This window comes from Schistosoma haematobium, chromosome 2, assembly GCF_000699445.3.
Source record: "Schistosoma haematobium chromosome 2, whole genome shotgun sequence".
In the NCBI taxonomy this organism is placed as follows: domain Eukaryota; kingdom Metazoa; phylum Platyhelminthes; class Trematoda; order Strigeidida; family Schistosomatidae; genus Schistosoma; species Schistosoma haematobium.
The window spans coordinates 4,955,679-4,978,268 of record NC_067197.1 but is presented as its reverse complement, the minus strand read 5'-3'; the positions used below and the strand labels follow the sequence as shown (position 1 = coordinate 4,978,268).

General features: G+C 33.8%; 1 protein-coding gene across 1 annotated transcript in view; it reads right to left on the bottom strand.

Annotated features, from left to right (window-relative positions):
• TATDN3 (putative deoxyribonuclease tatdn3) overlaps positions 1-22,590 on the bottom strand; it is a 34,885-nt gene extending 12,295 nt beyond the window's left edge. Inside the window, exons 1-8 of the mRNA XM_051214167.1 lie at positions 22,094-22,590; positions 21,786-21,839; positions 18,181-18,287; positions 10,957-11,002; positions 9,295-9,339; positions 9,189-9,251; positions 9,005-9,114; positions 5,199-5,254 (exon numbers count right to left, since the gene is read on the bottom strand). Coding sequence (XP_051067316.1) covers positions 5,199-5,254; positions 9,005-9,114; positions 9,189-9,251; positions 9,295-9,339; positions 10,957-11,002; positions 18,181-18,287; positions 21,786-21,839; positions 22,094-22,111 — 499 coding nt within the window. The 5' untranslated portion in view covers positions 22,112-22,590. The remainder of the gene's footprint in view (positions 1-5,198; positions 5,255-9,004; positions 9,115-9,188; positions 9,252-9,294; positions 9,340-10,956; positions 11,003-18,180; positions 18,288-21,785; positions 21,840-22,093) is intronic.

Sequence of the window (22,590 nt, the reverse complement as noted above, 5' to 3'; positions counted from 1 at the left end):
ATGGATACCGATTCAGTGGTCTAACCAAACGTTAATCAATATTTATAGTTACACAAAGATAAGTTATAGACATGTGATGAGTAATGGGATAAGAAGTGCACACACACACCTACGCACTCATATAAAAACGGTCAAGATTGATAAGCGAATAATTAACAAGGTCAGAATGTGAGTCAAGTAGAATGAATAGATTAGCTTGTCCGAAAACGAGAATGAGATATGTGGGCTTAACATGATGACCAACACCATACATTACATTCAGTCATTTATTTTCACATCTTGAGCTTTACACATGATTCTCCTATTTATTCAAGTCAATTCTAAATACGATTGGATTAGCGCAGTATAGATATGATTTGTTATGGTTGTTAAACGATATATATATATATATATATATATATATATATTTCTTTGATAATCTTGATTTCGATGATTATCCTGAAGAAGTTCAAACAAGTTGGTTGGACGAAACATTGGAATGTTTTATTTTAAATTTCAATCACTGAGATTATTATTTCAAACATAATTTTGCTCATCTATTGACTTTTCTATACTCTCAGAAGGGGTTTATGGAGATTTTATAAATTTCACAGATTGAAATCATGAGTCAAATGAAGCTAGACTACCATGGAAAACCTGGAAGCACTGAACGGCCGTTTCGTCCTAGTATGGAACTCCTCAAACTATTAATCAATATTCGTATAAATTATTTCATCTGAATAATTTTCAAGTTCAGTGATTAAAAAAACAAACAAACAACCAACTGTTGTAACAAACCATTATTTCATTATGGGAATTCTCTACTGTATTCAAACATATGGTATTCAATCAAATGATGATGATTACTTTTGGCTTAAATCTATACAGACAGATTAGTTTTGAGTATATACAAGGCATAAAAAATAATGAAATTTTGTTATTTAATACTTATATCAATTCAATAGTTATATTATACATTATAAGCAGATGTTTGAAAATTCAAATAATCTTATATCACTTAACAATATTTTTTTTCTTTCTACAAAATTTCTAACAAAATTAATCCGTCAGTCAGTCAGAAACAATGTAGAACTTCGCACGTAATTACATCAGTTCGAGTTGCTATACCACATTACATTAGCACAGAGATGCAGTTGTCGATTCAAATCCCTTAGTGGTAGAGGTAGTAAGAGTATAAACAGTAATCGGAAACATTAGGGTTTGGAGATGTTATTTAAAGAGTATAATACAGTGAAATAAATTTGGGAAGAGAAAAAAGAGACAAGGAGGAATAAGTAGATTAGAATTTGGGAGAACACAAAGAGTGTATGCACCTGCGCCATTGCAAACGATTTTGACCCATGTCATTCAGGGTCTCTAACCATCAGTTGCTATCATCTCGCGGTCCCCAATCATGTAGTCTACACCTACCAACATGACTCACTCCACTTATCAATGACTTCATGGACTTGTGCCATGTTTTGGTCTGGCCGCCTCTAGCTTTCTTCTAACCTACTCATGTACCACTGAACATCGCACGTCGAGGCAGTCGGTCGTTGGGCATAAGTAATTATTAATTTAAAGTAAAATGGAACAACCTACAAATGTTTCTTTCCTAAGAATTTAACAACAACAACAACTACTACTACTACTACTACTTTAGTAGGTATCATTACCATGTTTTGATTTGATAATTTCGAATAAATGGAGCACTGGATAAATTGTTATAAATAGAAATAGTATTTATTTGTAGATATCTCAATGAATAGAAAAATTAGATTGATTGTACTTCATATTGTTGAGTTGCTCCTTTATACTAATTAAACTTGGATTCATTTTGATTTGGTTATTTATTTATTCTCTGAAGAAGTTACTTACACTGTGTTATGAAACTTCAGAATATCTGAAGGGGTTTTGTGGAGATTGTAGTAATTTCAACAGTTGAGATCATGAATCAATTGAAGCTAGACCACCATGGAAAACCTGGAAGCACTGGACGGCCATTTCGTCCTATTGTAAGACTCCTCAGCAGTGCGCATCCACGACCCCGCCTGGCGGAATTTGAAACCAGGTCCTATCAGTCTCGAGCCAGGCGCTTCCAGGTTTTCCATGGTGGTCTAGCTTCAATTGACTAATGATCTCAACTGTCAGAATATCTCTTTTTATTATTTATTATTTGTTTATACACTACTTAAAATTCAACTTAAATATAATCTCTTTTGTAGACACATATTTGAAAACAGAAACAAGAAAACAGTACTCCTATTTGATAAAGTCATATCTAAAGTTTTTTTGTAACACCATTATCTAATTAGTGATGAACAAGTGTTAAAAGCTCATTAGGATCAATAATTCAAATATATGTATAATAAAATAAATAACAATGATCAAAAATGGATAGTAGCTAGCAGTGGAATCTACGACGATCATTTCGTTCTATTTGGGACTCATTCGCCGAAAGTACCTGAATCCTAGAGTTGATGTTCACTCTGTGACTCGAACCCAGCACCGTTCGCTTCATACGCTATCGTGTTAAGACTGTAATTGATCAGTCTCTTATTGGCATATGTGCATACTGTGCGTATTGCCTCAATATTGAAGTCTTCAATTACAGTCCTAAACATCAATGGGAAGATTCAAGTAAACAATACCAAGTGAAAATAGTTATGATGTTAATTCGAATTTTATAGGAAGCGATAATTTTATCAAGATTTCAAATATGTGGATCTTTACGAAACTAAGATCTGGGACGTTTCTCTGTGTGTTATAAGCTGTCTGATAATGAGAAAGAAATTCACTTCATTCATAAAGAAACGTTTGATTTCTGGAGCATTTTAATAATTGTCTGAGTTACAAAGAAAAGTTCAATGCCCTTAAATTCTCAATAAAACAGGATGTTCTGGAGCGTCATTGAATAGAAACTGAATTCAATGTCAAACTTTGTTGTATATCATTGCATTTCACCTCAAGTTATATGATGAATAAACTAATGTACTTAATCACAAAACAAACCTGAAATACCATGAAATTACAATGGTATTATGATGTGTGCTACTGATGTCAACAGATATAAGTAGTATGTATTATCAGTAGAAAGTCAAATGCCAAGTGGCAGAAGGTTAAAAAGATTCAGGAACAGAGAACGTGAACAAAGAATGATTGGTGTGGAAATGAAGGGACAATGAAGTCTAAGACGATTGATTGACATTCTGCAAAAGAAAAATTTACTGGATAGTTCTCAGATTTTACTGAGAGATTCTGTAACTTTATATATATACGTTTCATTCTCCCCACTTGTGTTCTTGGTTGCTACAGTATCTTCAATTTATTTTTATGAGCAGTTAAATAATGTGGACATAATATATGTGGATATACATAATGAACAACAGTCTTATAAATGGTTGCTATCTGGATGACTGTTCTACTGTCACAGATAATATTGATTCGACCAGATTGTTAAAAGCTCTATGTATTCTGTACAAGGACTAATTTATCTATTTTAATAATAAAACAAATATACTACACAAAAAGTGAAGAAAATCAGTTATTTTTCTTTGAGTAAATACTGAGCCAATGGTGGTGATACCTCTATAAACTTAGCCAAGATCGAAATATCAATTAAAATTCTGAGTATAAGTCAACAGACTTGTTGTATCGATTCAGTGAACTCGTATCTATTCTATAAATTAAATACCTTATACAATCTTCTTAAATCACACAGTTACATTCATATAATATACCCTTGTGGGCCAGGGTTTTCAGGAGAACCAGATGCCATCCGGACATTCAAGTGACAACCCAAACAGGATAGCTCTACCCCGTTTAACAGGAGAGCCAGACACCACCCAGGCTTACATTTTATAAATCGAGCAGTACAGCCCAATCCCGCTTCACAGGAGAACCAGACACCGTATAGGCTTTAAGGCTACAATCTGAATAGTACAGCTCAATCCTGTGGTGCAACCACACAGGTACCAAGCACCCTGGTGGACCAAATCTTCTTAAATAGTAACAATAAACCCTATCCTATACAGAACACTAGCAACTAAATTGTTCAATACTTCTTCCATGGCAAAGACGAGACTGATATGATGGAAAGAAAAGTCAATTTTCGATTGATTTACTCATTACATTACTTCTGTTTTGATTCAGTGTAATGACTACTCAATGTAGTATTTGTTTTATTGTCTTGTATGATATTTGATTCTGTATAATATGCGATGTTCTTATATTCCATTGACATGAACTATGCTTAGCATATAATTTGTTATAACAGTAAGTATTTTTCATATATGTGATTTCATTCTAATTATTAATCAAAATGGGTGTACAATCAGTATATAAATGAGTGTATCTTCTACTAGAGTTGTCGTCGTCGTATTTTGGGGTTAATAAATCACCACTAATACCAGTCTTTGTGTTCTTACTTTCGCGTCGTCGGAATTGCAAAGGTCTCTCATTCCGAGTATAAGTGATAAGCGTTTCCGACATAGTAATCAGCGACGACCAGATACAAAAAGTAGCACTAAAAGAGCCAAGACAATAAGCATTCAAACCACAAATTATAACAGAGACATCTATCATTATGAAATGTATATGATCTTCGGGTCACACTATCTTCTGAGAGTATCAATATTTTTCATACACTTCCATTCATCAGACATGTACAGAAACTATGTTCCATAAGTTATCACAAATGTTGTTTTAACATAACTTACGAATACGGTCATTGTGTAAGGAACAAGAACAAGAGTGGGGACAATCGAATGTATTTGAACATTAAATTACAGAACATCTCACTAAAATCTGAGAACAATACAGTAAATACTTATAAAATATCAATCCATTGTCTCAAACGTGACTGTTTCTTTTGTTAATGTCAGTCCATCGTCTCAGATTTCAATTGTTCCTGCATTTTCATGCCAATCCCTTTCCATTCCTGTTCTTTCTTTCTCGATCTTCTACTGAAATACATTCTGTTCTTGACTGTCGTAATATACTATTTATGTCTATATAAGTAGTGAACAGCACAATTCCAATTAACGTAGCCTTAGATTTCTCCACATGTTACCTATGATCATTCCTGTAAATTAGCATACTCCCTGTACTTAATTTCAATACATATAATACTGATATGCAAAGTATACATGTTATGAAGTAGTTATTGAAACAAATCATTAATATCATTCTAAACTTATTAAAATAATAAGCAAATTTACCTTCAGATTTTAGTATTTCAATGGTTTCTTTCCCAGCAGAACGTGAATGAACATTTCTAAAATTGACAATTATTGTACATTATTAAGATTAGTTCATTTTTATCAAGAAGATATGTTTTAAAAGTTGACGATTTGAGCAGCAGCCATTGAATCAGTAGGCTTCAAAATAGACAAGGGAAAAACCAAGAACCTCAAATACAATACAGAGAACATCAACTGAATCGCATTTGATAGAAAACCTCTGAAAGGGGTGGAAATTTTCACGTACCAGGACAGCCTTATCGATCAGCAAGGAAAATTTAATGTAGATGCAAAGACTTGAATTGGCAAATTAAGGACAGCATTCTTACAGTTGAAACATAAAAACTCTCAGCAAACAGAATAGTCAGAGTGTTCCATATGAACGTCAAGATAGTCCTACTGTACGGAGCTAAAACTTCAAGAACTGCCACAACTTTGATCAAAAAGGGACAAGAATTCATAAACAATTGTCCACACAAGATACTGAATATCTGTTGACCGGATGCCATCAGTAACAACCTACTGTGAAAGAGAACAAATGAGATTCCAACTGAAGAGGAAATTTGGAAAAGACTATGGAAGTCGATAGGACACACATTGAGGAAATCATCAAACTCCATCACCAAGTACGCTCTAACTCGAAATCATGAAGTTAAACGGAAAAGATGAAGACCAAACAACACATCAAACCTACTATCATCTATCGATTGAAAGTCTCATTCACTCAGATCTTCAAGTATACTACCTTGGAACTTTTATTAAGTTTAAACAACACTATACGATTTATTTATGTTAAATGAAGAAACATATCAGTTTGTAAACAAACTAAGCACCTAAATATTGTTTGATCTGAACGATTTTTGTCCCAGACTGAAACCAATTGATGAAGTGTCAAAAATAAACAAGGTTGACACAGACTGTATTTATATTGTTAATTTCGTACATCCACAACTCTATAACGAATGAGAATATGAGCTGTACATTTTTAGTGGCCCGTGTATCTGACTCCATTTTAGATTGTATGGATGTTTGTTATCGCCTTTTCTCGTATATCATCGTCGACTTAAATCGCATTATCCAATAACGGAATTAAATAAGTCGAATAACGAGAATTGACTTGAGAATACATATATTTCGAATATGAAGCGAATAAAAGAGTAGAGCAAAATGACACGTATGGATGATGGCTGGGAAGCCAACTCCATCTTTGTCAAGCGTTACTCAATATTTATAGTCAGACAAAATAAAGCTACAGACATGTGATTAATAGGATAAGATGGGCACACACATATACGCTCATATAGAAACAGTCTAGATTGATAAGCGAATAAATAACAAGGTCAATGTATGGCTCAAGTAAAATGAATAGAATGGGATGTCCGAAAGCTCGAATAAGGTATATGGGCTTGGCATAATAACTGACACTACACATTCATGTCGACTATAAACTGCATTTCGATGAGAAATTGAGAATGTATCTCGTTCAACCTGACAAATTTTCATTTAAAACTCTCCATCATCAAAGGAAACTGTCATCATTAATTCATTTTGATTTCTTAAACCATTAACATTTCGACCATATCATCACTATTCATTTTGATTCAATAACATAGAATTAAGTTCACATTGTTACCTCATTTTTATTATCATTTAGTTAATAGTTGCTGATTAGGTCATTAACCATAGAACTTATTTAAAAAAAAAAGAGATTAGGACAATATTAAAATGATAATTCAATCTTAAATGATTCATACCGAACAATTCATTATCGTTCTTAATTTTTGTCTATCTTCTTTTCCTGTTGTTGTTGTTGTTGGTGGTGGTGGTGGTGGAGGTGGTGGTGGGGAAATAGATTAACAATTGAGAACTTACAATTCAATCTTTTATTTTAGAGAAATAAAAATGAGGTAACAATGTGAACTTAATTCTATGTTATTGAATCAAAATGAATAGTGATGATATGGTCGAAATGTTGGTGGTTTAAGAAATCAAAATAAATCAATGATGACAGTTTCATTTGATGATGGAGAGTTTTAAATGAAAATTTGTCAGGTTGAACGAGATAGATTGTCACTTTCTCATCGAAATGCAGTTTATGGTCGACATGAATGTACAGCTCCTATTCTCATTCGTCTTAGAGTTGTGGATGTACGAAATTAACAATATAAATACAGTCTGTGTCAACCTTGTTTATTTTTGACACTTCATCAATTGGTTTCAGTCTGGGACAAAAATCGTTCAGATCAAACAATATTTAGGTGCTTAGTTTGTTTACAAACTGATATGTTTCTTCATTTAACATAAATAAATCGTATAGTGTTGTTTAAACTTAATAAAAGTTCCAAGGTAGTATACTTGAAGATCTGAGTGAATGAGACTTTCAATCGATAGATGATAGTAGGTTTGATGTGTTGTTTGGTCTTCATCTTTTCCGTTTAACTTCATGATTTCGAGTTAGGGCGTACTTCGTGATGGAGTTTGATGATTTCCTCAATGTGTGTCCTATCGACTTCCATAGTCTTTTCCTAATATCTTTTTCAGATAAAATCTGACTTATTCTCTCCCATAGTAGGCTGTTGCTGAAAGAGAACAAAATTAACTTTTAACTGAAGACGAAATTAGGAAAAGACGAGGATTGGAAGCAAACATCAAAAGGATGAATAACAACTGGAAACAAGTGAAAATGATTGTTCAGGATAGATTTGGATGAAGAATGCTGGTGAGCGATTTACGCTCCTTGACGAGGAGTAACGGGCATAAGTAAGTACATTTGATGGATTTTTTGAATAAATTATATTTAATTTACACTACGGAAAAACAGTCCAATGTTGTTTCAACAATCTTGTTGCTATAAGCACAAAATTCGTTACAACCAAGTTCGATGGTTACAATTTATAGTAGTTTGTAATTTCTTGCTATTAAAAATCAGTACTATAACCTATCAGTTTTTCTTGCCTTATATCTATCGTTGGTGGATTTTCGACAAAAATCAAACTTCAACTCTTTATATTACCTTTATAAGCATTAAAAAAGATAGTGGCAATATGGATTCCATTGTCTCGTGAAAAATACTAGGTTATAGTCAACAATGAAATGAAAACATAACATTCCAAGATGTTTCAAGTAGAACAAAACGTGTATTCTGGATTCCATTGCTAATTACAGTCCATGATTACTGTTTTAATTATCAGTTTGAACAATTTTATGAAATATTATTGATAATAACGGTAATTATTTTGATGGAACTTTCCTCTCCGAACTGAATGATTCCGTAGTGGAGCTTTCGTCGTTATTCTGAACGACATCATTAGCACCAATTTCAGGTAGAAGTGAAGTGTTCGAATTTCTCCACATATGGCTTACAGCTTATCCTGTAGACCTTGATGTTGATTGAAATCGATCCAATTTATCAACCAACCAGTAAAATTATGTACAAATATTTGACCGGAATTCCCATTAATAGGAGATACAAAGAAAATAAAGAAGTAAACAATGACAGTTTAAAGGTTAACAGTAATCAATCAACTTCTAGGTCTACAGGAAAAGCTGTCAGTCACATGCGGAAAAATTCGAATACTTCACTTCTATTTGAAGTTTATGCTGATGATGTCATTCAGAATAACAATGAAAGCTCCACCATCAAATCATACAGCTTAGAGAATAAAACTCCACTTGAGCTACAAATCTTCTCTACCATCTCAACGGTATTTATGAATCACACTGAAATCGTTTTTTAATGAAGAAAAAATACAACAACAACAAGAACAACAAACATTTCAACTTACACTGGTAAATTCAATTGTTTAGCCAATTGAATTTGTATAGTAAATATACTTTTTTGTAAATCTTGTAATTCACTAGTTGAACATATTGTCGGTGTAAAATCTAATCCAATCTAATGTATATAAAGAATAAGATTGAAGAAAAAAGAAAAGAAAAGGAATTTCTACCATTATAGTTTTTACATACCTCTCCAATGCCAACAATTTCATATTTATGTTGAAGGATCATATCACGAATATGTTTTAAATCCTAAAAGTAATAAGAATTTTACTATGAAATTTTATTGACAAACTTTCATGTTCACACTACGTTGTCCATTGTGAGTTCCTTCTTGTTTCTAAAAAAAAAACAAAAAAAAACGAGAATAACAATAGGAGAAAGGAACTGGAAGTTATTCCGGAGAGACTATAATCTATGTATGAACTAATCAGGTTCATTCACCCATTTGACAAAATACCATTTCGGCATTATAGCTCACGTCAGTTCGTCATGAAAACTCTAAATCTAATCCGTAATCTTGACTATCAATTGTAAATCATAATTCTAATCCTTCATACTGGTTTATAATCTTCATTTGGTTTTAGTTATTAGGACACTGTCGAAGTCACTCAAAAGTTGTCCATAAATTATAGTCTCACCGTTATTCCCGTTAAAATAAATATGTAATGATGAAATACTTGAACTTTCATAGTGATAAATTAACATTAGAGCTTGATGATCATCTTGAAATGAAGATTAAATTGATTTTATGACAAATAAAATTTATCAATTGAACTATGAAAAAATTCCTTCAACTAAACTTTTAGAAACACTGGACGTCCATTTCGTTCTAGTATGGGACTCCTCAGCAGTGAATATCCACGATTACCGCCTCACGATATTCGAACCTAGGACCTATCAGTCTTGGTCTAGCTTCAATTGAATCATCAATTTAACTATTAAATTATTATAGTAATAAACTTTTATAGTTGGCTCTATGATAGCTTGATTCAAAATGGTTCTGAAGTTTCAGTGTGAAGTTGTGATTGGTGGTGTTTAAACAATTGTCATCAGCACAATTTAATAAATCACTTGAGATGGTCAGAAGTGTGAAATTCCATTCGATTCTCTATATGTTTTTAACATTAAATAATGCACTATGAATACAATTTTAGGATACAGTAATGACTATTTAGGATGACTACGGACCGAACACCCATAACTTACAAAGTACCGAACATAGGATTTTCGAAGTTTCTCGGCTAACACCCAACAATTAGAGCCACTGTGTTTGCATCCAATTTTACTATTTCAATTTATTCAAGTTCTGATATTAAAAGACAGTCATTCAATGCTGTTAATGACATCGGCTTTACTCCCGATATGTCTGTTCTTCATCAGTTAGGAATTCTCACTAGAATTTTCGGAGCTTCATGAAATAAGTCATTAGTAAATTGACTACTATAATTCAGTTATGGGAGTTTTGTGGTGATCGCTTTACTCTATAGGTTGTGTCCACTACAGATTGACCCAAATAAGGCTACCGCTGAATTGGGTAATCGTCGAACTATCTCGCATGTTATGAAGAACATGAACCATAAGTTAAATCATTCTCATTTTTGAGCACTGGTTGATTGAATTTTCCCAATGATATTCAGAACTGCAAATGATCACTTTCTTATTGACATGTGTGCATTCTGAACGGATTGCCTCGATATAGCCTTAATTCACAAGCATTATAAGAAGAGTTTGACGACGGGTCGTAAATAGAACGAAACGCACGTATTAGATTCCATTGCAAGCGACTATTCATTCTCCATTAAAATCTTCTAAACATAACTGTAATGTTATTCGTTGAAACTTCTATCCAGTGGAAAATAATTTATGTAACACTTTAGATATAAACCTATGGAATTAAATGAATTCATAGATGAGATAGTCTTTTGTAATTCACATGTAAAGTGTTTTTTTTTACCTGAACAGGACGAATCCCAAGGCAAACATTAATCCAGTCTGGATATCTAAATATCAAAAAAAATAAAAATAAATAATAATATCAGAATGGTTTTTGTGGATATTATAGTAATTTCAATGGCTGAGATCATGAGTCAATTAAAGGTAGATCACCATGGAAAACCTGAAAGTACTGGACGACCGTTTTGTCGTAGATGCGCACTGCTGAGGAGTCCCGTAGTGGGACGGAACTGCCGTCCAGTGCTTCCAGATTTTACATGGTGGTCTACCTTTAATCGACTCATGATTTCAACTATTTAAATAATAATAATTAAACATTTTAAGGACTCCATTTTACAAATGATTCTGTATTATGATATCATACATTGTACTTTGAAAAGAACTCAGAATCATTAACTTTACTTGATTATAATGATTTATGCATCATAGTAATAATACCATTTATTTTTCAAGGGTCATTCCCTCTTAACCAAATGTTCATAGTGTCAAGGAAGCTAATGGAGATATATAAATGTTCTTAATTAAAATGAAGATAACTCTATACTACTCATTCATATGATGGACCTGTTGAGTAATTTTTGTACAATTCCTATCCACGACCCTGAATCTGGAAATGAAACCCAGGGGACGCCAGTCTCTCGCACAATCTCTTTAACTCTAGACCACTGAGCTGGCATACAACGGTGTTAATGTCAATTTGTGACTTTGTTCAATCCTTATGATTGTCAAACAAATATATTTCTATTGAAATTTCGTCTACTTATAATGATCGTGAGGATTATTTTCGTTGTTGTGTGTTATTTTGAAATATTCTTGGAATATTCTGACAGCATTCAATTAGATCGTGACAAATCCTGATCGTTATTTGAATTCTAAAAGTTCCCCTATCAAATTTAATTCTGATAAGTTCTTTAAATAAATTATTCAATTCTCTAACAACTACAGTTAATCAATGATAGGGAGTGAAGTAGTCATACGCGTTGACAACTTCACATATCTTCGAAGTCTGATCAGCCCTAATGGGTTGGTGTCAGCACGGATTCGAAAAGCTCGTTTGGCTTTTGCCAACTTACGTCACCTATGGCGAAGGCGAGATATCCGTCTATCAACAAAAGGACGAGTATACTGCGCGGCAGTCCGTTCTCTCTTAACATGGCCACTAAGAGTAGAAGTTACTCGTAAGCTACCAGTATTTGACCACAGATGCCTCAGAAATATTGCTGGCGTCTGCTGGGATCACCAGGTAAGTAATAGTGAGGTTAGACGCAGGGTACTAGGGAATGATGGTAAATCAGTCGATGAGGTTGTGAATCTTCATAGACTGAGATGGTTGAGCCATGTGTTACGTATGCCCGAACACCGATTACCACGACATGCAATGCTAAGTGGTGTTGGAGATGGTTGGAAGAAAGTTAGGGGCAGCCAAACCAAAACGTGGCACCAGTGCTTGAAGTCACTAACTTCTAGTCTGAGCCATATTGGGAGATGCAGACTACTTGGTTGGGGTCCGCGTGACTGTCGTAACCAGTGGTTGGAGACTCTTGGCGACATGACTCAGAATCGATCAGAGTGGCGTCGGTGTATACACTCTTTGTCTTCCCTTAAACTAAGAGAATAAAATCGCTTCATATCTTTCTTTCTACGAACCAATCCTTATATGCAATCTTTCTTTTATATATTGCCACCTCTGAATTAACTACTTTTATAAATCAGGTGTTGTGTGTTAATGAGGCATGGCAACTTGGACCGATGCATATATGTGCCTGGTCCTACGTTGTAGCTGACTAACTGACAGTTAACCAAAATGAGATTCAAGCATAAATTTGTTCTACCTTGTTCATAGAAGCTAAATGAGGTCGAATTCCATCATAGAATTAAACTTTTATGACCATAAATAGTTGATTATGTTGTTTCTAAGATATTTCAATTAATTTAGAAACGTTTTTTGACGTGTTTTATTAAAATTATTTTCTACTTCTAAATTACAACTCATATTGTGGTATGTGCCACTGATCTAGACAGATATAAGTAGTATGTATCACTAATCGATAGTGAAATATCTGTCGACAGAAGGTTAAGAAGATCATAGAAAAAGAGAACAATAACAAAGAATGATTAGTGTGGAAACAAGAGAACAATCAAATCTAAGACGAATGATTGACATTTTGCAATTGAAATATTTGCTGTATGGTTCTCAGAATTGACTAAGATATTCTGTAATATTGTATTCAAATACATTTGATTGTCCCCACTTGTGTTCTTGTTCAATACAATATAGCTTCATACGTTTACTTAATTAACATCTTGAGAAGATCAAAGCTTTTCAGATAGGAAATGTTACATTTTACTTACTTACTTACTTACGCCTGCTACTCCTAATGAAGTATAGGTTACCGACCAACATTCTCCAACCCACTCTGTACTCGGCCTTCCTTTCTAGTTCTATCCAATTGTTGTTCATTCTTCTCATGTCTATCTTCATTTCTAGATGTAATGTGTTCTTTGGTCTTCCTCTTTTTCTTTGACCTTGAGGATTCCAAATGAGGGCTCGCCTTATGACGCAGTTCAGTGCTTTCCTCAATGTGTTTCCTATCCACCTCCAGCACTTCTTCCTGATTTCTCTCTCCACTGGAATATAATTTGTTCTCTCTCACAGTAGGTTGTTGCTAATAGTGTCTGGCCAACGGATCAGAAGTATTTTGCGTGGACAACAGTTAATAAACACTTGTATTTTTTAGATGATGGCTTTCGTAGTTCCGCAAGTTTTCGCCCCATACAGTAGAACTGTCTCGACATTTTTATTGAAAATCCTGACCTTGGTGTTGGTTCACAGACAGTTGTTTTGAGTTCTAGATGTTCTTCAATTGTAGATATGCTGCTCTTGATTTGCCGATCCACACCTTCATATCTGCATCAGATCCACAGTGTTCATCAATGATACTGCCCAGATATGTAAAGGTTTTTACATCTTCAAAATCTTCTCCGTCAATTGTGATTGGATTGGTGCATGCTGTGTTGTATCGGAGAATCTTGCTTTTCCCTTTGTGTATATTGAGACCTACTAAATGTTACATTTTATTCAAACCTTATTACGTAAGTATTATGTGGGGTCTATGGTAAAGGTAAACCTTTTAGTTAAGAATGAAGATCAAAACAGTAATGAAATTATGCATAAATAAATTAATATATCTGTCTAGGATATATAATTTGCGCTGAAAAAATGAACGAAAATGAGGAATTTTCAGTATTGTATTGTGATCTAGTATTATAGGAAATTAATCAGTTATCTTTATGTTTCAGTATTGTTTGAATTGGATTTCTTTGTTAGATAATAATGGGTAGTCAGTCAAAGACCTTTAACGAATATTTCATGTCTGTTGACTTATGTCAACAGTTTTCGGAGGATGATCAATTGTCTGAAGACACTAGATTAACTTTATTGACAAGTATTGAATAACACAAAACTTTAGTAAAATATAGATTTGATAGATTGAATTCAACTATATAACTAGACTTCGCAGATGATCTGGCTTCTCTATCCCATACGCAACAACAAATGCAGGAGAAGACAACCAGTATATCAGCAGCAGTAGGTCTCGACATACACAAAGGGAAAAGCAAAATTCACCGATGCCACACAGTATGTACCAATCCAATCACACTTCACAGAGAAGATTTGGACGATGTAAAACCCTTTACATATCTGGTCAGCATCACTGATGAACATGATGGATCTGATGCAAATGTGAAGGCACGAATCCGCAAAGCAAAAGCAGTATGTCTACAACTGAACATCTGGAACTCAAAACAACTGTCAACCAACACCAAAGTCAGGATTTTCAATACAAATGTCAAGACGATTATACTGTATGTGGCAGAAACTTGGAGAACTACGAAAACCATCATCCAGAAGATACAAATGATTACCAAAGGTCGTCTACACAAAATACTTCTGATCCGTTTGCCGGATACCATCAACAACAACCTACTGTGGGAGAGAACAAACTAGATTCCGGTGGAGGAAGAAATTAGGAAGAAGTGCTGGAGGTGGACAGGACACACATTGAGGGAAGCACCGAACTGCGTCACAAGATAAACCCTCACTCGGAATCCTCAAGGTCAAAGGAAAAGAAGAAAACCAAAGAACACATTACATCTAGAAATGAAGATAGACATGAGAAGAATGAACAACAATTGGATAGAACTAGAAAGGAAGGCCGAGTACAGAGTGGGTTGGAGAATGTTGGTCGGTGGCTTATACTTTATTAGGAGTAACAGGCGTAAGTAAGTAATTAATATAGCTAATACAATCTATATTCACTTTAAAGCGATCCATGTTTATTTAGAAGAAAATTATTCGAACTGAGAAGTAAACTATACAGATGGGATTGACCACTTATCAACCAATCAGAAAAGTGTTTAACCCAAAACAATTAATTAAGAAAACTAAAAAAACTGAAGTAGGTAAACAGAAGTATCACTTGTGACTTTTCTTTAGATCATTACAACCTATAAGTAATAAATTAATGAGTTAATCACGTTTAATTTATTAAGCTTCGCCGAAATCATCATCATTGAATTGTGATGACCTTTTATCTGACTATAATTAAATCATATTATGATTATCATAGGAAAATATATATCCCGGTAACCTTCGTATATAATCATCAACTTAAATCGCATTAATGAATAACAGAATTAAATAAGACAAATATTAGGATGAATTTCGAAGACGTATATTTCACACAATCGTTGATCCAGACAGATGATCAGAAAAACAAGCGAAAAGGAGAGAGAGGAGCGAGACAGATTGGAGAAGGCGAGAGAGCCAACTTGATTGGGTCATGCGTAGTTCAATGTTTGTGGTCAGATAAAAAATAAGTTAAAGAAATGTGATTAGATAAGAAATACGCACACATATACTCATATAAAAACAGTCAAGACTGATAAGTGAATAATTAAGAAGACCAGAATTTGACTCAAGAAGGATGAATAAATTAGCTTTTCAAGAGGCTAGAGAGGTACTAGACACAACAAAATGGTGTTAAGACGGCTTCCGAGAATTCCGGAGACCCTAAAGAAACCGAAGAGTTTCCATTCAATCAGAACATGATGGAGCTTTCTAGAATATCAACGTGGCATGCTACTACTGGACAGTAGCATAGCATGCCTCTTTGCGGATTGGTTGAATTATCATGTTGGTATAACAAACGCTAAGATAATTGACTGCACCAACGATTAGTTTAATTCATCCACATTATTTGTACAAGATTGTTTATGCTCACTGAGGAGTTCCATGTTAAGATGAAACGGCCGTCCATAGAATTCAGGTTTTCAGTAATGTTCCAATATTGATCTCAATCTAAACTCAACAATCCCTACAACCCTATACTGATAATTATGTGCCCAATAGTGACTAAATTCAGGATGGAACTTTCGGAGTTCTAATGAGAAGTTGTGAGCAGTGAAGCTTATCCATGTCGGGTGTGAGGTAGTTACCCACCAAAGATAAAAGGAAATGGACGCAAAATATCGTGGATTGATTAAAGTTAGACATCAGTACCGTTGGACCTCGGCTCAGTGGTCTGGAGATTGAGCGTTCGCTCGCGAGACCGAAAGTCCTGGGCCTCAATCTCACGTATGGGATCGTGAATATGAACTGCTGTAGAGCCCCATGTTAGGACGAAACGACCTTCCAGTGCTTGCAGATTTTCAATGACAGTCCAACATTGATCAATAATCTAAACCTGTATGTTGTAACCAACTTCAATTAAGGCTTATGTTTAATAATTACTATTGATTGATCATCACTAGTTTAAGTGACTGTACATTTGATGTTTGGTTTGTTTCTAACACTGAATATTACTATTTTTGGATAGTATCTGTGAAAAATTAAAGAGAATGAATGAATTAATGAATTCACTAAGCTATTGATTTTATCCTTGTTTCCATTTGAAAAAGGAGAAGAGAAAAATCATTTCGATTATACTATTTCATTAAACATTATTTATATAAGTAATATATAATGGATTTCAATGAATAGAGATTCCCCCAACCATGTACAACATCTAGATATTCAACCCAAAATTTTCAAGTCATATTCATACATTAAATAAGTAAGAAAGGGTATACTTTAACATTGCCCTCAAGTATTTTTAAAAGAAAAATACTTCCTAGGCACTGATGTTTAAAACGGGTGTAAATAAACAATATTCTATTACTAGAGTCCTTTAAAAATTAAAGATAATTGATATTATTAAATTTACTATTAAGATTTAAGGGAAACATACTCTACGAGGTAAACTGAACTCATTATATGGTTCTAGTGAGAAGTTGTGACCAGTGGAGCTAATCCATGTCAGGTAGAGACAGTTATGTACCTCAGTACAATAGAAGATGGTGGCGCAATGTTGTGGATTGGTTGAGGTTAGGCATTAACACTGTTGGATGCCAGTCGGCTCAGTGGTATAGAGGTTAGGCGTTCGCGAGCCAGACTGGTAGGTTTCGGGTTCGAATCCCGCAAGCGGGGTCGTGGATGCTCACTGCTGAGGAGTCCCACAATAGGACGGAACAGCCGTCCAGTGGTTCCAGGTTTTCAATGATGGTCTAACACCAATCAGTTCATGATCTCAACCAAAAGCTTGATAATCTACACAACTTTACACTGTTCTTAGTATCCTTCAACTAGGAAATCTGTATATTATTACTAATGCGTTGTATGCTACTTATGTCGACAGGCATAAGTAGTGTGTAACACCAATCGAAATTGAAAACTGGCATCTGAAGGCTAAGAAGGTAAAGTTGAAGAGAATAGAAGAGAAAATAGAAAGGAATTGTGAACGTGAAGAATCACATAATTACTTTTTTTAAATCATTACTTTGATTTGCTTTAATAATCCTTAATTGCTATAGTTGATCTCATGAGTCAATTGAAGCTAGACTGATAGGTCCTAAGTTCGAATCCCGCGGGGGGCGGGATCGTGGATGCTCACCGCTGAGGAGTTCCATACCAGGTCAAAACGGCCGTCCAGTGCTTCCAGGTTTTCCATGGAAGTCGACTCATGATTTCAACTAATGAAATTTCTAAAATCTCCACAAAACTACTTCTGATAATCCTTAATTGACTGATTCAACTATTGCATAATAAATTTCGTGCTTTGACCATGATATAAATTAAGTAATTAATTTATAAATGAAATGTACATGTGAATAATAAGTAGTGTACCTCTTTTTTAATTCAAATATTTTTGAAAAATCATTTCTATTCTCGGTTAATACAATAGCACCATGAACATTTGAAGATATTGCACGGGTGATTACATTGTCAATATCCTAAATGAATGAATATTGGAGAATACAACAACTATTAGAACATAGTTTTGATTGACTGATATTGAAAAAAATATATATATAACGTATTGTATTAGCTAAACCAATAGGTACTTTTACTTTACTTAGTTACGCCTGTTACTCCTCGTGGAGGAGCTTATCCCGCCAATCAGCACTCTCTATCCAACCATGTCCTGGGCAATCCTTTCCAGTCGGTATTCATCTTTTTCATATGTGCTTCTATTTCTCGACGTAATGTGTTTTTTGGCCTTGCTCTTTTCCGCTTCCCTTTAGGATTCCAAGTTAGGACTTGCCTCGTGATGTAGTTTGGTGATTTCCGTAATGTATGTTCTATCCATTTCCATCGTCTTTTTCCGATTTCCTCTTCAGATGGAAGCTGGTTTGTTCTCTCCCACAGTAGGCTGTTGATGATGACATCCGCTCAATGGATAAGAGACGAATGAGTTGAGATTTTTCTGATACAATTAAATTATTCTATATGATGATTTGATATCATCTTGGAATACAGAGAATAATATTTTTGTCTTTGTTTGAACTTCGTTAATTATAATGATCTGTGATATCATATAGGTTTGTATACAAAACCTATAGATCTCATTTGAATATCTTATAAGTTAATGATACAAGTCAATATGATTCAGTTTCATTGACGGTTGTACCACGATGACAATTATGAATGGTAACTTTTGAGAACTATTTATGGATCAATACAATACATATATTTTTATAGTATAATTGGTATGCAACTAAACTATGCATATTCATGTTCCTCTTATTTTAAGCCTTATTTCGACATATGGACTGTTATTATACGATTTACGTTCTTAAGTTATGCCCGGTCTATCAATGACAGTCTCCCACATTCACATTCACATTTGGCTAAATCTTGTATAAATGTTATTTTCTATTTTATGGTACGATGTGGTCTGTCTGATTTGTATATAAGCCCAGTATGTTTGAAATACATAATTCACATTGCAGAAACTGAGATTTGTATTCTGGACTCAACATGCAGGGGTAGGAAGAAAGAAGGACCGGCAAAGACTATAGACTGCTTGTATGGGTTTACGCCTCATTGGCCCGGTCGACAACTCACTGTTCTCTATTTGGCGGTATCATTACGTCATATATATTAATAGGGCACAAGGCCACAAGTTATAACAACACAATATAATCTTTCCGAAGAAATGTGATGATTTCATTTCTGTTTTAATTAACTGAAAATCAATGTGATCATAAATTAAATTAGTTCAGTCACACAATGATAGTTATATATATTTCTAAATATTAATTCCCGTATTCTAGGCTCGGAAATTTCTTTATCTCTAAGGTTTTGTTACCTAAGAGACAAAACTAACAACGTTTGAATTCATATGAGTTGATTTTGTTCTTGCTAAACTAATTTTTTTCTTTGTTTATCAATGTCAGTTTATATTAAAAAGAGGGAAACTGATATCAGCTTTAATGCTAAAATGATATTTGGTCAAATAAGTGAATGAATTTCGTTCCAAAATTCAAGATCTGCTAGCTTAAATCTGATTGGTATATCCACAAATTATAGTCTCGCCAAAAAAAAGATGAATAATTAGTTTGACTCAGTTACTTAATATAAATCAACTGAATAGTAATAAATTCACTTGATGTTGTTTTACTTGTATCTTCCCATGTTTATTTACGACTGCAATCGATCAGTCTCTTGTTGGCATATGTGCGGATCGCCTATATATAGCCTTAAGTCATAAGCTTTTTTAAGCAAAGATGGATAGTGGCTAGAAATGAAATCCAGTTTGATGCACGTTTCATCCTATTTGAGGCTTATCATCTGGATATACCTGCATCTCAAAGTTGATCTACACTCTGGGACTCGAACCCAGTACAGGTCACTACAAACACCATCGGGTTAACCACTTAACTACTGAGTCCTGATACACATATATCAACAAGAGACTGATCAATTACAATCCTAAGTAACAATGAAAAGATATAAATAAACAATACCAGATGAATTTAAACTTTATCCCATTGTACAAGCAGGTGGCTATCAGGACTCAGTAGCTAAGTAAATAACGCGATAGCGTTTGAAGTGAACGGTACTGGATTGGAGTTCTGGAGCAAACATCAACTCTGAGATGCAGGTAAGACAAAGTAGCGTGCGTCAAACTGTATTCAACTGCTTTTTAACATCAAAAAAGAAAGAGGAAATATTGACATGAAAAGGGAATATATTTATTTAATTATATATATATATATATATATATATTACGATAATCAATAATGATAATAAGAGATATATCCTTATGAAGAAACGTATATATATATATATATATATATATATATATATATATATATATATATATATATATACGTTTCTTCATAAGGATATATCTCTTATTATCATTATTGATTATCGTAATAAGACTTTTGTCCTTAATAATGGTATCTATACTGAACAAATAGATTTTCATTATATGATGAACTGTTGACTTACAAAAAAAAAAGAGAAAACAAAGAAAAACGAGGTATTTAACTTCGAAATAAAAAGAATAACCTTTTGTTTTGTTTTTTCTGAATAAAGAAGAACATGAGGCAATTTAAAATATTAGAATTTAGATTTTAAAAATGTTGAAAGCTAAATGTTTTGACTAATTCACTGGATACAGCTTAGTATATTTGGATACAAGTCACGAGTATGAGGGCTAGTGAGGAAGTTTGGGACCGGTAATTTAATGGTTGAAAGTAGAACACTTCATACCCTAAGCCTCCCAAATGACCTGGTACGGCCGAGAGTGAGGAGAGTCAGCCCTCCCTCTAGGAATGCTCTCACATGGCCACGTGCATACAACTACTTCTAGCACTGGAGGTGTTTTTTTATAAAATTGAGAGGACGAAAATCGAATGTTCGGCGCTTTAACCGGGTTGGTAGACAAGGAGAGTCCACCTAGAGGAGTTGGAAAACCCTCATTCCAAACCAATGGTGCACATGAGCTCCAGTATCCTGTAGGATTAAATGGCGTATGAACCTACTGTTGGTCACTGGCTACCATGGGACTGCATCTCCTTACGTTGCTCTACTTCCTTGTAAATTAAACCTTTAGATCAAAGGCTCCAGGTGTTGCCCTCTAAAAAACCACCTGCTTCGGTTTTGGCACCCGGGTAGTATTCCAGCTCTCACATAAATCGAATGACTTATGTGGCGCATATCTATTTGGTGCCTCCTTGTACCAATGTTTATGTGTTTAAATAAACAAATAATGAATACACCGATCAAGTTACTGATAATTAACACTTGTTATTAGTAATAGACAGAAATGAATAAACATTGAAATTCATTACCAACATACGTAATAACTTATACAATTACTTGGATAAAATACCTAAATGATGATACAATAAGAGGGTAATTCTAATATTTAAAAAAACACAAACATTAGCCAGCACAAACTTTTTAAGAAAAACAAATTATTAACTTGATCAACTTACATTATCAAAAATAGATTCACACAAATGACAATGTGTATCAATCACAGAACGTTTCTAAAAAGGAAACATTCACAAACGTTCATATTATAATGATTTTAGATTTATATCAGAAGGTATTTTGTGAATATTATTAGTAATTTTAATAGTTTACATTATGAGTCAATTGAAACTAGACCACCATAGAAAACCTGGAAGCATTGGACGACTGTTTCGTCCTACTGTGTGATTCTTCAGCAGTGCACATCTTAGGTTTTCCAGTTTTAAATATATTCTTAAACTCTTTAAAAAAATAAACACGGTTTACTTACATTATGTAATGCAGACATTTGTTTACTAAAAATGATACAAATAATGTTGAAATGTGGAAAATTGTTACTATGCCTATTTAGACCAATCAAAACTCATATGTTATATGGATCATTTTGTAATCCAATAAATTTGTTTATTTATCTTTTAGTTTAGATTTTGGGCAAATCAGATGAAAGAGAATTCTTTGGGAATATTTCAATAGACAACCATATGTTTATTATGAATAAAGAGTTACATGGGATGAATACTGTAATATGCATAAATGTAACGCTATACATATCCTCACTTTTTTTTAGAAAAAGATCTAGTGTTTTTGTTTTCTTATTTTTGACTCGTCAAATGTGTGCGTGTGCCTGCATACAAGTGTTTATATTCATACAGAGACTCGAACTCAATGCACTTTTGTTCAAACATCAATGCTTTATCCACTGAGCACTCAATTGGCTGTAAAATATACTGACAATGTATGATCGAGATCATGAATCGATTGATGTTG